We start from the raw sequence: 15340 nt of genomic DNA, 5'->3' as shown, positions 1-15340 counted from the left end.
TACAGGGAAATTGCATAATAAACATTGTGCAGTTACGCCAGTTTTACTAACCTGCAACAAATCAACGTAACTTTGTTCATTCTTGAAGAAGTACAAAAACCTTTGAAATTTTGGACTGCCTTCTCAAGCTCATCCTGTGTGTGTGTTTGTGTGTGTGATCGTGACCGGCTTCAGTAAATGGTATCTCTCAACACTGTTTCGCCAGACTGTTAAACAGAGGCCAATTTAGTGAATTGTAAAGCATGGCAATTGGGCTTCTAATTTAAATCAGCTCATTTTAATATATCGATGCTTCAAAAATATATCGATAAAATAATGTGCCAATCAATAATCGGCATATTGATATTTTATGACATCCCTACTAAGCTCTAAAAAGACTAGAAGAGAAATGCAGCCACGATCAGACAATAAGAGCAAGTTCTTTGTAACTCTGATAAGTGTTGTCTCTGTACTATGATGTGGCCTAAATCCTGACTGAAATAATTTTTTTGTATACTTGGGAGGACACTACCTTTTCTAGTATTTTCGACATAAATGGGAGATTTTATATTATTGTATTGTCACCCAACTCTCCAAGATCAAGCTGTGGTTTCTTGATAAGCGGTTTGATTACCAGTTTATAGTTTCTTGGGACATGCCCTAAGGATAATGAGGAGTTAATAATATTAGGAAGAGGTTCTGAGATTCCAGGAAACACCTCTTTAAAAAGCTTAGTCGGTATTGGATCTAACATACATGTTGTTGCTTTTGATGTTTTGATAAGTTTTGTTAGCTCTTCCTGACCTATGACAGTGAATGATTGAAGTTGATTGTGGGGAATAATATGAGACACCGTCTTCTGAATTGCTATGGCAGGCAGTTGCATAATTCCAAATTTATTTCTGATTATTTCAATTTTATCAGTAAAGAAATTCATAAAGTCATTACTACTGTGCTGCGATGGAATACCTGGTTCAGTCGAGGCTTTATTCCTAACCAATTTAGCCACTGTACTGAATAAACACCTAGGATTGTTGTGGTTATTTTCAATGAGTTTGCTAAAATATGCAGAACTGGCAGCTTTGAGAGCTTTTGTAGCTAGAGACACTATCCTTCCATGTACCATGAAAAACCTCTTGCGCTCCATTTTCCAAGTTGCTCTCTTGAGAACATTAGTTTGATCATTGTACCACGGTGCCAGGTTTTTCTCTTTAATTTTATTTAATCGAAGTGGGGCAACACTATCAAAAGTGCTAGATAAGACTGTATTTATATTTTCTGTGATTACATCAAGTTCTTCTGAACTTTTTGGCTTACTGAGTATTTGAGACAAATCTGGAAGATTTTTAGTGAAGTTATCTTTAGTGGTCAAAAAATAGTTCTACCTGATTGATAACGCGGTGCAGATTGAGTGACCTTTGCTAAGTGCAGCATACAATAGACGAGGTAATGATCTGAGATGTCGTCATTCTGCAGCAGAATTGCTATTTTATCAACATCAACTCCATATGACAGAATTAAATCTGGTTTATGATTATGGTGATATGTTGGTCCTATCACATTTTGTCTGATCCCAAGAAAGTTGAGGATATCGATAAATGCTAATTCCACTGTATCATTTTCATTATCTACGTGAATATTAAAGTCACCAACAATTTAAGCTCTATCCACACTAACTACTAGATCTGACTGAACATCGGGAAACTCTCTAAGGAAATCAGTATATTCTGTAATAAATCATGTAATATTATAAAGATGTCAGATTTTTGTATTTATATCTGATGATGTCACTTAAGCATTAGCATTTCAATTTTTTTTTAACTTGTATCCTGACCTTTGAGTAACACCAAAAACAACACTGTAAATTGTAGCAACACCTTCTCAACCCATCAGGCAGGGCTCATGTTTATAACAATAATCTGGGCGAGTAGACTCATTTAAACTAATATCATCTGTTTTAAACCAGGTTTTAGTCAAATAGAGCAAATCCAAACTATGATCTGTAATCATTTCATTTACAGTTAGTGCTTTGGATGAAAGCGATCTAAGTGACTGCAGTGGCTGCACTACAAATAGTCATAATTATAATAATTATATTTTTATATATAGCAAATTTACTTTTATCTGTCATTTTTTTTCTCTCTTCTTTCAAAATGATGGACAGCATTTTGGTATTATCCGTCAATGTTTTAAAACTGTTTTATAAGAAGAAAAACCTTTATTAATAAAACCTTATTTATATGATCCAGTCATAGTATTTTGAGCTGAACACCGTTAAACTGAAATACTTTACCAGTGGGGTAATCTCCTTACTCAAATGAATCCTATATATGACATTAATCTGCAATGTCAACAATATAAATATAACATTAACTAAGTTGCATGCTCGATGCGTAACTCACATTGTGAACAGACCATTGATATAAAGTACAGAAAATGTATCGGTCTCTATAAGCACAAATTCAGTAACTAAGTATACTCCTAGTTCAGGAATTGATTTCAGGTTTCACAAGGTTTTATGCAAGTTGACACATTTATGTACACATTTCTGCTGGTGGCACTCCCTCAATAAGGTTGCCATGGTGATCCGTGAAGTCTTAACATTAGGGTATAATTTATTTTCAATCAGAGTTGCAGGACGAACTTTGTTGTCTATTCCAGGATAATTCACTGAACATGAGAATGACAGAGTTAACCTTTTAGTATGACAAAGATCACATAGAAATGAATACTTGATCTCTGTTTGTGCTATTTGTTAGAAATTCACTTTATTTTCATGTATTGACTTATGACCATGTGTTCTTTTTAGAGCTGATGAAAGTGAAAGAGGAAAGTAAGGAACTGAATGAAGAGGAGAAACATCAGTATCAGAAACATGATCATTTAAAAACTGAAGAAAACTCTTTTAGTTGCTTACAGTTGAAAAAGAAACGCTCACAAAAAAGAACTCGAAGAACAAAAACAAAAAAATCTCTTACCTGCCCTCATTGTGGAAAGAGATTCACACATAAAGGAAACCTTAATGTCCACATAAGAATTCACACTGGAGAGAAGCCTTTCACATGTCCACATTGTATGAAGAGTTTCACAGAAAAAGGCAACCTTTTTAATCACGTAAGAATTCACACTGGAGAGAAGCCTTTCACATGCCCTCATTGTATGAAGAGTTTCAAACGTAAAGAATATGTTACTAAGCACATGAGAACTCACACTGGAGAGAGGCCTTTCATCTGCAATCAGTGTGGAAAGAGTTATTTAAAAAAAGAAGATCTTAAGCGTCACATGCGAATTCACACTGGCGAGAAGCCTTTCAAATGTCATGAATGTGGGAAGAGTTTCATATGGGCATATAGTCTCAAAAACCATCTGCTCTTTCATACTGGAGAAAAGTCATATAGCTGTGATCAGTGCTACAAAACATTTTCTTCAGCATCACTCTTAAGAACACACCGGACAATTCATCCAATTAAGAAGCCTTACTTGTGTTCACTTTGTGGAAAGAGTTTTTTACATGTGCAAAATTTGAAAGATCATCAGAACTTGCACACCGGTGTGCGAGATCATGTGTGCTCTGAGTGTGGGAAGGCCTTTTACAGAGCTTCTAACTTGGAACGTCACAAAAGAATCCACACTGGAGAAAAACCTTACAAGTGTTCACATTGTGGAAAAAGATTCAGTCAGTCAGGAGCCCTGAAATCACATGAGAGAGTGCATACTGGAGAGAAGCCATACAAATGCACTTCATGTGGTAAGAGCTTTATAACATCAGCACACCTGAAAAAACATGAGAGAGTGCATACTGGAGAGAAGCCATACCACTGCACTTCATGTGGAAAGAGTTTCACACAATCGAGCACTCTACAGACTCATAGAAAAAAACATTGTCACAGTGAGCAAAGTTTATCTTTATTCGCTATGTAAATGGGATGAAATTCAGAAAAAAAAAAGTATCAAATCACATTGCATTTGGACTTGTGAGCATTGATTTAATTATTCTGATAATGTTTAAAGCTACACTATGTACATTTTGGCCCTCTAGCGGTTGAAGCATAAAACTCCAGGTTACATGCGGAGGAACATTATTTTGGAACTTACGTGAGTTGGTTTTCAGCTAATCTGATAGTTTGAGGAGTAACCATGGTTACAGGTGATCATCTTATCAGAGTGAATGTCACTAACGACAACAAAACTCACCCTCTCACCTCAAAAAAATAAATAACAAAAGGAAGAGAAAGACGGCTATCTGAAAATATGTCTTATGAGCAGGTAAGTAGCATATTGTATATAATAAAACAGTTGTTTTACAATAAATAGCAGTATGAAAGTTAGGCAACGATGACATTAGACATAACACTTGCTAGTCATATCAAATAAAAATGGTGGAAACTATTATAAATTAGCTAGCAGGCCAATAGACCAAGTTTGTAACTAGGTTAGAGATTGGCATTGTTACCAGCATAATAGTTACATTTTTTCCATTGTCCTTCCTCGAAAATGAAATTGAAAGCACAAATTTTTAAAATATAAACAATTATTATAGGCTTACCATAGTGAATCAAGGTAAGGCAAAAAACATGGTTGCATGGTACTTGCTCAATAATGAAATTTTGTTAATTTCTAAAAAAAAAAAAAGTTACAAGCAAAAACGCGACAAAAACTCGTAAAACCTGGGTTTTTTTTCCTCAGGGCTTTTATATATATATTTTTCTATATATTTGGTATGTGAGTGACACAATATTTGTTGAATTCTACTCGAGAACTTTCCGATCTGCACAAGGTTTTGACCATATGTTTAACGGCACAATCATTTCAGAAGTTATGAGAACGGAACACTTTTAATTTGTCAGCAAATTGAAAAGTATCTGTTAATAGTTCAATTGCCTGATCGATGTTTTCTTCCCAGCATTGAGTGTCAAAAGTATGCCAAAAGATTTATACGTACTGTGGCAAGGAGGAGGGCGGGGCCGGGCCGTGATGACACACGGCCGGCCCCTAATCAGGCTAATCAAGCCGACGAGAGGGATAAAGGCCGCCAGAGGCGGCAGTTTGGGAGAGAGAGAGCTACAGGCAGCTGCCCTGTATGTGTTTATGTTTGTGTCTTTTGCTTTAAATTAATCATTAAATTATTATTTATATTGTCAAGCCGGTTCTCGCCGCCTCCTTTCCCTTTTACCCTGTTACACATACTATGTATTATGATTTAAGCAACTCAAAAGCAAGCATACAGTATATGACTGATTTATTTGTATGTACCAACATGTTCCAATAAATTGATGAACTTATTATTAATGATACAATAATGCAATAAGTTGAAATCCATGAATTATATTGCTTTTGTTTATTTATTAAATTTATCATTAATATCGCATATGACTTTTATGATTTCTAGCTCGATTACACTTCCTAGCACTTGAGGCCAAAACTAAAGCGGTTTCCGAAATCGTTCATTTGTTCACTCATTCACTATTTCCTATAAAGTGGATGGCAGTGAGTGCACTATATTAGCAAGGAGTGAACAAAACAAGTGAGCAATTTCAGACACTTACGTATACACAGAACATCTTGGAGTGCCCTAGAGCGGTCTCAGAAACTTTGTCACATAAAGACTTTTATCTAACATTTATCTTACTTTGCTTATAATAGTGCACTATATAGTAAATAGGGGGCTACACAGCTGACCTTTCAGCACGTGTCAGTTGTTTTACAGTCTGAAACGTATTTATGAGAACCGCTCATGGATCTCTCCACTGCAACACGTGAATGACACTTGATGTCTGCTTAGATACCTGTATTTCAAAGGCACATATTTAATACAGCACTACAGAACTTTGGGCTCTCTAGCGACATATGAGGTTAAAACCTAAAATTGCAAGCAGATGAATCTCATGGTTTGAGGTTACCTGGACATTGCCTGCGATCATTTTGATATATTCATCTTGTAGTCATGATGTGCTATTTTCATGTTGATAGAATGTTATTCACTTAAACATTTATAACCAAAATATTACTTGCTTTGAAGAAGATAAACAACACTCTAACATATTTTAGTATGATTATTTAAGTGTTTTATTAACTTGTACTGCACTACATGGTTTCCTGACCGGTAAAATATCCTAATGTCTGACAAATAAAAAAATTGTGAAGAGCACGACGGCCTCCCAGTGATAACGGCACTTCGCTGCCATGGAGGTTTAAACATTCCCAACAGTTTGCGAAGTCCTAATACACGACTACAGCTGGTTGGATCCCGCACACTGGCAAAAGCAGCCTGCCTTCTTCTGTGCCCGCACTGAGAAGCTTATCACTTCAGAATCACATTAAATCAGCATTGTTTTGCCACCTTCTGAAGGAGGACACCAGGCTTATGTGCATCTGTGTGGAGAAACACTTATTTTAATATTTCTTTGTAAATGAAAAGATATGTGGCAAATTGCAGTTTACCTTTTTGCTCTGCCCTCTTTTTTTTTAGCGGAAAAGCAACTATATGAATGAATGTTTATCGTTAATTTAACATAATTGTGATATTATTATATAGCATATTATGCATATTGCATTGCGTTACAAAGCCGAAATTAGATGACAGCATGTCCAGCAAACTTTATCATTCTCAGACAAGCTGGCCATCACAAACATTTCTTAGTGGAAACTGCTACACAAATCAGTTTAAGAGGTAAAACGCTTGACATGGCTGATGAGTTTAATTGAAGATACTTTATTTTTATATTGTAATCTACAGCCTAGAGGACAATGCAAGTGAACTGTAATATTACAATAGTAGTTCTATGGATTGCAAACAGTAAAACCATGCTTTACCTGTTCGTGTAACTCAACTGGTAGAGCATGGCACTAGCAACGCCAAATGAGTCATTGTAATATGTATAAGAATGTAATCTAAAAACACACAATTAGGATTTAATAATGGTGGGGATGAAATATGCTTTATTAAACATGAAAAAGAAGTGTGCAATATAACAATCACAATAATAAACAGTTTTCTTATTAGCTTATTTGGCAGTAAAGAGAAACAACCAAAATTTTAATTGTCCACTCTGTTTAAACGAAAGGGCAATGGAAAATGACAACTTGTGAATTTCCGTGACTGGCGTAAAAGAAATGAGAAAACATTGGCACCCAAACACTCTGGGAATTTTGAAACTGCAGTAATGTTATAAAATACTCAGAAGTCATGAATATTAGTAAACATGTTGCAGTTTTCCGTTAAACGAAACCTATTAAAGACTTTGCGACCTATAAAACATGTCCCAGAGTGACGTTTGATTCATTAAAGCATGACAACCAAAATTAGCTTAAACAACCATACCAGAAAACATATCTAAGCATTATAGCATGTAAACAACTTCACCAAACAGTAAAACATTCATCCAAACTTCTGTTCTCCCCTCCACTCTACTGTGCTGAACTGCGACTAACTGAACAGCCATCACTTCCCCACCCGTCATACGTGACAGAATAGTGCTTCTTCGTTGTTATTACGGACATGACATAAACCTGTTGGGTCCCGCCAAATCCAACCCAACACCTCAAAATAGAAATTATTACTGTAGGCTTATCATAGTTGTGGTGGGGTAAGCAAGAGACAGACACAGTGGGTGTGTCATCAGGCCTCTGAGAGGCTTTAATTTAAAATCAGCATAAAATGTTCAAAAGGGGGGATTAAAGTGTCCATGGGGACAAGTGTCCAAGCAAAGGGGGAATCTGGCGTCCTCGCGGTGTAGTGGGGCTACGTGAAGGATAGGTGGTGATTAAAGTGTATAATGGAAGGGGTCTGGTGGCTCCCCTCCTGGCTCCATCTAATTTGCACCAGACCCTTCCCGCTCTGTTCCTGGACCTGCGAGGACGCCAGTGTGTGCACAAAGAGATAGAAGCCAACTTCCCAAGGAGAGGTGCGCTCTATGTTTTAATGGCAGTGGTGATGAGGGTTTATTTACCTCAGGTGTGCCTCAGCATCCGCTGCCCTAATTAGGCTTTTTAACCCTAAAAAGGTGTTTGTATCCTTGGAGATACAAACATTTTAGAGGCAAGGGAAAGGAGTACTGAGCGAGTGGGCCAAATGTCTGTAAAAAAATATTAAAAAGGGGGTCCCTGCAAATACTGAGGTCATTTGACTATTTATAAAAACTCACAATCTTTATCTAAATGTGAAATGGTAGCATGTTTTGAGAAAACCACTGACCTTGAGGTAAAAGTTGATATTGTTTACATGTTAACTTTATTTTGAGGGACATTCTCTGCTTAATATATTGATGCTAGAAATTGTATTATTATGTTCATTTAAAAAAAATATTAAATAAATATATAATTTTTTCATAATCTGACACACAATGTTTGTATCTAAGGGTTTTGTGATGAGCGAGGCGGGGCCAAGCGACGATGGTGTGGAGCAAGACTGGAATGGGCACCTGGAGCGAATTATCTCGCCCAGCTGTTGGTGATTGCGTTGTTGGCGGGCAAGAGACAAAGCCACAACCAGAGCTACAGTCAGGAGAGACACAGAAAGGAAGCTGCGTGTGTCTGTGTGGAGCTGAAAAGCACCCCGTTTATGTACGTTCCTACGTAGCTGGCTGAAAAGCAGTGCGTGTTTAATGTTTTGTTACCCTGAAAAGTACTGACAATAAAGTGTCTTACCTTGGATGTTTGCTTGGCTCCCGCTTCCTTCAGAGTGTTAAAGAACTTTGTCACAGGTATAAAAAAAAAGAGTTCAGTATATGAATGGAGTGAAAGGAGAACTGGTGACTATGTTTTACAGAAAATCAGTACATTTTAACATTACATTCAAACTTTAAGTTTTAAGTAATTAGTACAAGGCTTTGATCAGGGTCACACCAGACCCTGGTTACACATCTTTGGGGGGCACCCACCCATACTGAAAAGCCCCATAAACAACGTTAAGAGACAATGGCTAGTTAAAAAAAAAAAAAAAAATTATTACAAATTAGGAAAGTTGTGTTTTGGTGGCTAACATTAGATTGCTGCAAAATGTAGCCTAGGACTTGACAGTCCCACTCTTGCTACATATTGATCTTTTCTGACCAAGCTATCCTAAATGAACCAAAGGGTCGGGCCTAGATCATCCCCTTATGGTGTATCATCACAGGGCCCTGGTAATCAGCTCATAATGTTTTCACCTGAAAGTCCCGAGGACTAGTGGTCAGCTTGTACTGTATTAGCTAAAGGACCCTGGGTCCCTAGTGTTGAGCTCACACTGTACTTGCCAGGGGTCCAGGGTCCTAGTGGTCAAATTGCACTGTATTAGCCAAGTGCCATGGTGTTTACCTTCCTTTGGCAGTCCTGAGGCTTTTGACGCCCCTGGTTGTCAGAAGCCCTGGGGCACTGGTCACACACTTGATCTTGATCAGTACCATAGTATACTCTCATGAATGTGTACTCTCTCTCTCTCTCTCTCTCTCTCTCTCTCTCTCTCTCTCTCGCTCTCGTCTCACCCATATTCACACACGCTGACACACATACATACGTGCGCACACACACACACACACACACACACACACAGAGACTCAAGTCGCGATCAGAGCCTTGGTGCCATTGCACACCCGCAACTATTTCTATTTCGTTACCTGAAATAACTTTTAATATGTTAGAGTTTTAATGTATTTCACTCTATTCAGCCTCCCATAGTGGAAAGCACCCTTGCACTCCTCTCCCCCTCTCTTTCGCTCTCACACAAACTTTCACACATGGACACACACACATACTTGGAAGCAAAGTCAGTGCACCCTGTGACTCAGTAATGGAAAAGCTATGTACAAGAGTTGCGACACTTGCTACTGCTAATAAGTATACTTAAACTTACATCTTGCCAGTTTAAAGCGATGCAACTGCTGACGAGAGCCGGATCAAACACAGGTAATTTCACATGCGATCTTTCTTAGTTTTTCTTTCTCTCGCTCACACACACACATACTACTTTGTTACTGCAATGCTGAAAAGCAGTGAATTCTCCATTGCTAGTTCTAAAGTGACATTTTTGAACTAGCAACGGAGGCTCAGGCTGTATCAAAGCTAGATGCTGAATCTGTGGTGGAAAAAAGTACTTCCACTCACAAGAGCGTTTCATGTAAAGGGGCAATTTAAACCACTTAATGCCATATTTGTCAACAGTGATACGAAATGTTTGAGCAGAGCCAAATACTTTGTATTTCATATGTGTGATGCTTGAGGGGGATTCTTTTTTTATAATTTTGTACTGACATATCTACAAGACATTCAAAATACTTCCAAGAACAAGAAACCATGAGAACCATGACTTGATGAAATCACAAATGCTTGATACAGCAGAACAAAAAAGTCTGTTGTTTAGAACTAACTTGGCAACAAGACACAAATGATCCTGGACCACAATAATTTATGTGGGCTCTTAATTCCTTACTCAAAAAGAGACACAGAGCCACCCTAAGTCAGCACCATAAATACACATTTACACAGTAGCAGTCCAAGAGAGGCTGGGACTCCTCATAAATGTATTCAAAATTACGGTAACAAAGTGATTAAATTGAAATTTATTGTCATAGATTCACCTATTAATGTGAATTTCTCACATGCATTTAATGTACAATGTATTTTTCTTTTGTTTTTCCTTGAGGAGGGGTAGACCAGGTGAGTTTTATTCACGGCACAAATTACAGAAGGTTCCTCTCATTTATAAATTGACCAATCAGAATGAATATTCCAATGTTTTAATTGTTATTAAATGTTAATACCACACAGGAGGTCACATTATGCCATGCGAGGTTCGGACGTGTGAACGCGAGCTTTGCGCACTTTGCTAATTTTAATACTTTTGTGTCATAAACCAGTGAGATTCGATAGACCCTGATCCTTAACTGTTCTGGGAAGACAATATGTAAAAGAATTCAAAATTCTCAGGCTCTGGAGACATTAAAAGACACGTGCTCAAGCTGATGCTCCCGAGCAGGCCGTAAGCCCTGGAGCAGATTTGGCCGGGAAAGTGCGGGAAATTTGGTGAGAATTGTTGAACTTGTTGGCAATGCTGATGAAGGTCGTTGCTGACTTGGAGGATCTTGCTGTAATACGTCGATCGATCATGCCATGGAGACAAAATTCAGTGAGGTGGTTACAAGAGTGGGGGATGTTGAGAAATGGATCAATTATCTGGAGTCATCGGAGAGGGAATTAGATGCTAATCCACTAGCGACCAAGGTGGATTTGGAGCACGTCTGCGAAAAGTTGGAGGATATGGAAAATCATAGTCGGTGGAATAACGTCTGGATTGTTGGAATTCCTGAGGCCAAAGAAGGTCGGGATATGGTGAAATTCCTGGACTGGCTCCTTCCGAGTTTGCTCAACATAACAGGCAAAAAGTTAGAATTCAAGCAAGCTCGCAGGGTTCCGGCTCGGTGATCCGCTGAGGGAGACAGGCCCCGATCAGTTCTGGCCAAATTTCTGAGATCATCTGATAAAGATCTCGTGTTACACGAGGCAAGGAGTAAAGGAAGGCTTTCTTGGAAGAACCACAGCATTTTCTTTTTTTTGCAGTTTTCGCGGGGGCTCTCGTAGGCATACATGGACTGTTTGAGTTTAGAGGGATGGACACCAGTTGGCACTGTCGTGCGCAGGGTTAATGAGCATGTTTTTCTTTTCTCTGTTTGTTTGGTTTGGGGGGAAGTTTGGGGTTTGATTGTTGCACTAATGTTGGAATGTGGTCTTTATAATTTTATTTTTGACACACAATTTATTATATATGAGTGGATTGTCTGTGTCCACGTGGAATGTGAATGGGTTGGGGCACCCCATAAAAAGAAGGAAGGTTATTTCTCTTCTTAAAAGTAAGAAATATGATATAGTGTTTCGTCAAGAAACACATCTTTCCCCACAGGTATCTGAAAATTTGGGGAAGATATGGGGTGGACATGTTTGCTTTAGTGCTGGCTCAAGTAAGAGCAGGGAAGTCATTACACTGATAAGTAAGCATCTACATTTCAAATATCTCAAACAGATTAAAGATAAATTAGGAAGAGTCATTACTGTTTTAGCAGAAAGATTTATTCTAGAATAAAAAAAAATGTTTTATATCTAAGTCCCTCATTTCATCTGTTGTTGATTGCTCAATTGGAAACATTTTAGTCTCAGATCATGCCATGGTGTGTTTAGAGGTGTTGCCACATATTGAGAAAAATAAATCATATAGTTGGTGCTTTAATGTATACCTTTTGCAAAATCCTGAATTCTAACAAATGCTAAAGGCTGAAATCATTGTCTATATGGAGACCAACTGGTCCTCAGTATCCTCTGTGGGCGTGGCTTGGGAGGCACTTAAGTGGTTCTTAGTGGCTGGATCATACAGTATGCCTCATTCACCAAAAAGCACAAGAACTCGTGGATTTGGAAAGGAATATTAAAGTGCCAAGGAAGAGCTGAAGCACTGAATGTTGTCTAATGACCTCAGAGAATTGACCCGATTGAAATACAGATATAGTACTATTTTGTCACGGAAGGTGGAGTTTTGGCTGTTCAGGGCAAGACAGTCATATTTTGAATTGGGGGACAAAGCAGGGAAGCTTTGAGAGCAGAGAGAGTCTTTTTCTACCATTCCTTAAGTGAAATCTACTGGTGGTGAAGTTTTTACCTCAGCCATTGATATTAATAATGCCTTTAAAGAATTCTATCTTGATCTCTATAGTTCCACGTCTTCGTCTACTGATGAAGATATTAGAAACTTTTTGGAACCATTAGAACTTCCAAACTGACGAATCAGCAAAAAACTCTCTTGATTCTGAGATAACCCTGGAGGAACTTGACGAGGTAATTAAGTCCCTACCTACAGGCAAGATTCCGGGGCCAGATGGTTTTGCCGGTGAATTTTTTAGATCTTATGCTATAGAACTGGCTCCACTTTTGTTAGAAGTTTATACTGAAATATTAAAGAATGGAAAGCTTCCGCCAACCATGACACAAGCCCAGATCAGTCTGATTCTTAAAAAGGACAAAGATCCAAATGAATGTAAAAGTTACCGTCCAATTTCCCTGATCCAGCTAGATGTAAAAATGTTGGCTAAAAGATTGGCTAACCGATTAAGTAAAGTTATGACATCTCTTATACATATAGATCAGGTGGGGTTTATTCAGGGTCGTAGCTCATCTGATAATATTAGGCGTTTCATCAATATCATGTGGTCAGTGGCGAATGATCAGACCGATCGCTGCCATCTCACTTGATGCCGAAAAGGCATTTGATATGGTAGAATGGGATTATCTTTTTAAGATTTTGGAAATGTATGGGTTCGAGAGTATGTTTATTGGTTGGATCAAGTTACTTTATAGATACCCTGTAGCAGCAGTACAAACAAATGGATTAATTTCAGATTATTTTACTCTTTCCCCATAATTGTTCTGTCTTGCCCTGCAACCATTAGCAGCCGTGATAAGAAAGGAGGATGATTTTCCAGGGGTGGTGGCGGGAGGCGTGGCGCATGAGCTTCTGCTTTACGCAGATTATATTTTATTATTCGTCTCTGACCCTACTATATCTATGCCTTGCCTCCACAGAATTATTAATTCCTTTTCCAAATTCTCAGGACACAATGTCAACTGGTCTAAATCCGAAGCTTTGTCTCTGACAGCATACTGTCCAGTAACGGCCTTCCAGCCAGGCGCCTTCCAGTGGCCAAACAGGGCATTAAGTATTTGGGCATTTTATTCCCCACAAATTTGTCTGATTTAGTTAGAGGTAATTTTGACCCTTTAATAAAAAGTTTTTCGAGCGATGTAGACAAGTGGGCTTCATTACATTTATCGATGATTGGGAAGGTTAAGTTATTAAAATGAACTGTATTCCAAAATTTAACTACCTGCTACAGTCTCTCCTGGTAGATGTCCCCCTCTCTTATTTCAAGCAATTTGAAAGCATAGCGAAGTCTTTCATTTGGAATGATAAGCGCCTCAGATTAGATTTCAATAAGATATATAGGTCGATTGACAAAGGTGGGCTAGGCTTACCCAAGATTTCGTTTTATTATTATGCATTCGGTCTCAGACATTTGGCTCATTGGTTGCTTCCACCTGAAAGAGCCCCTCCCTGGTTCTGCATTGAACAAGAACTTTTTGCCCCTATCTTGCCATTGCAATGTCTTTCTACCAAGCTGCCCGGAGAACTAAATACACATCCCATTATCTCACACATGCAGTTAGTGTGGACAAGGGTTTCCCGCATGCTCAATTCGGACATTTACCTGAACGTTGCCACAAGTATTTGGTTAAACCCTAAACTGTGTATTAATAAGTCCCCTTTTTTGCTGGACAGAATGGATTGAGAAGGGAGTTGCTACGCTGGGTGACCTGTATGAAAATGGAGCATTGAGATCCTTTGGAAATACTACACACCGGTTTGGGATTCCCAGATCTCAATTCTTCAGGTACTTACAGCTGCGCCATCTACTTTGTACCATCTTTGGGTGTAGTGCACAGCCCTCTAAAGCTGCAGACACTCTTGAGATGCTACTAGCGGCTTTTGGAAAGGGTCACGAGGCTTCAGCGTACTATTCCTGGCTAATTCAGAGTCTAGGGGATGGGATTTTGACATCTCTCAAGAAGTTATGGGAGAAAGACTTGAATTTAGTACTGGAGGATGAAGAATGGGGTAGGATTTAAAAAAATGCCAAGTCTATGTCTAGGGATGCAAGGATGTGCCTCATTCAATTCTGCATTGTTTTCATTGGACTCCCTCTAGATTGCATAGGCTTGGTCTTAAAGATACACCCACCTGTTGGCGATGCCAACATTTTTAGGCCACATTTTTTGGTATTGTACTAAGATTCAAAAGTTTTGGTTGAGAGTTCAGAGTTATGTCTGTGAGATCCTGGGCACTCAGATTTCATTCTGCCCCAGATTTTGTATTTTGGGTGATGGGGCAGGGGTTAACTTAGTGAACACACACATTAAAAACTGGGTCCTTACCAGTGTGATGATCGGCAGGAAAGTGATCCTTGGGGGATGGAAGTCAGCTGGTGCACCCTCATTTCATGAGTGGTGCACCAAATTGGGCACAGTGGCGGCCTTTGAAAAGATGTCGCATAGGCGGCTGGGCAGCTTGGGTGCCTTTGAGAAGAAGTGGGGCACTTATTTGGCCTTCTTAGAGGGTGCCAGGGAGGAACAGTGGAGAGGGACAGTTTAAATGGTGTGTATGTAATTAATTGATGTGTGGAACCCTTTTTCTTTTTTGTTGGGCTATTTTTTTTTTTTTTTTTTTTTTTTTATGTCTGAGTATTTTTTTGGAATGTCTGCTTGTATGTGTGTCTGTTATTATTCAGTGTCTGACCACTGGGATGTGTGTTGGGTGGGTGGGGGGAGGGAGCGGGGTATATTTTGT

At 38.7% G+C, this 15340-nt stretch overlaps 1 protein-coding gene across 13 annotated transcripts in view; it reads left to right on the top strand.

The window, feature by feature from the left end:
* The window catches only part of LOC127442895 (zinc finger protein OZF-like), a 221907-nt gene extending 213282 nt beyond the window's left edge, over nt 1–8625 (top strand). For 9 of the 13 annotated variants that reach the window (XM_051701240.1, XM_051701245.1, XM_051701246.1 and 6 more), the window contains exons 3-4: nt 2789–3868; nt 8337–8625. In XM_051701240.1, coding sequence (XP_051557200.1) covers nt 2789–3868; nt 8337–8557 — 1301 coding nt within the window. In that variant the 3' untranslated portion in view covers nt 8558–8625. Of the gene's footprint in view, nt 1–2788; nt 4246–8336 lie in introns of all 13 variants that reach the window. The other 4 variants (XM_051701249.1, XM_051701247.1, XR_007897547.1 and 1 more) reach the window with 3 other exon arrangements.
* The last annotated feature ends 6715 nt before the right edge of the window (nt 8626–15340 follow it).

Source organism: Myxocyprinus asiaticus, chromosome 6 (genome assembly GCF_019703515.2).
Source record: "Myxocyprinus asiaticus isolate MX2 ecotype Aquarium Trade chromosome 6, UBuf_Myxa_2, whole genome shotgun sequence".
NCBI lineage: Eukaryota > Metazoa > Chordata > Actinopteri > Cypriniformes > Catostomidae > Myxocyprinus > Myxocyprinus asiaticus.
This window is presented reverse-complemented; position numbering and strand designations above follow the sequence as displayed.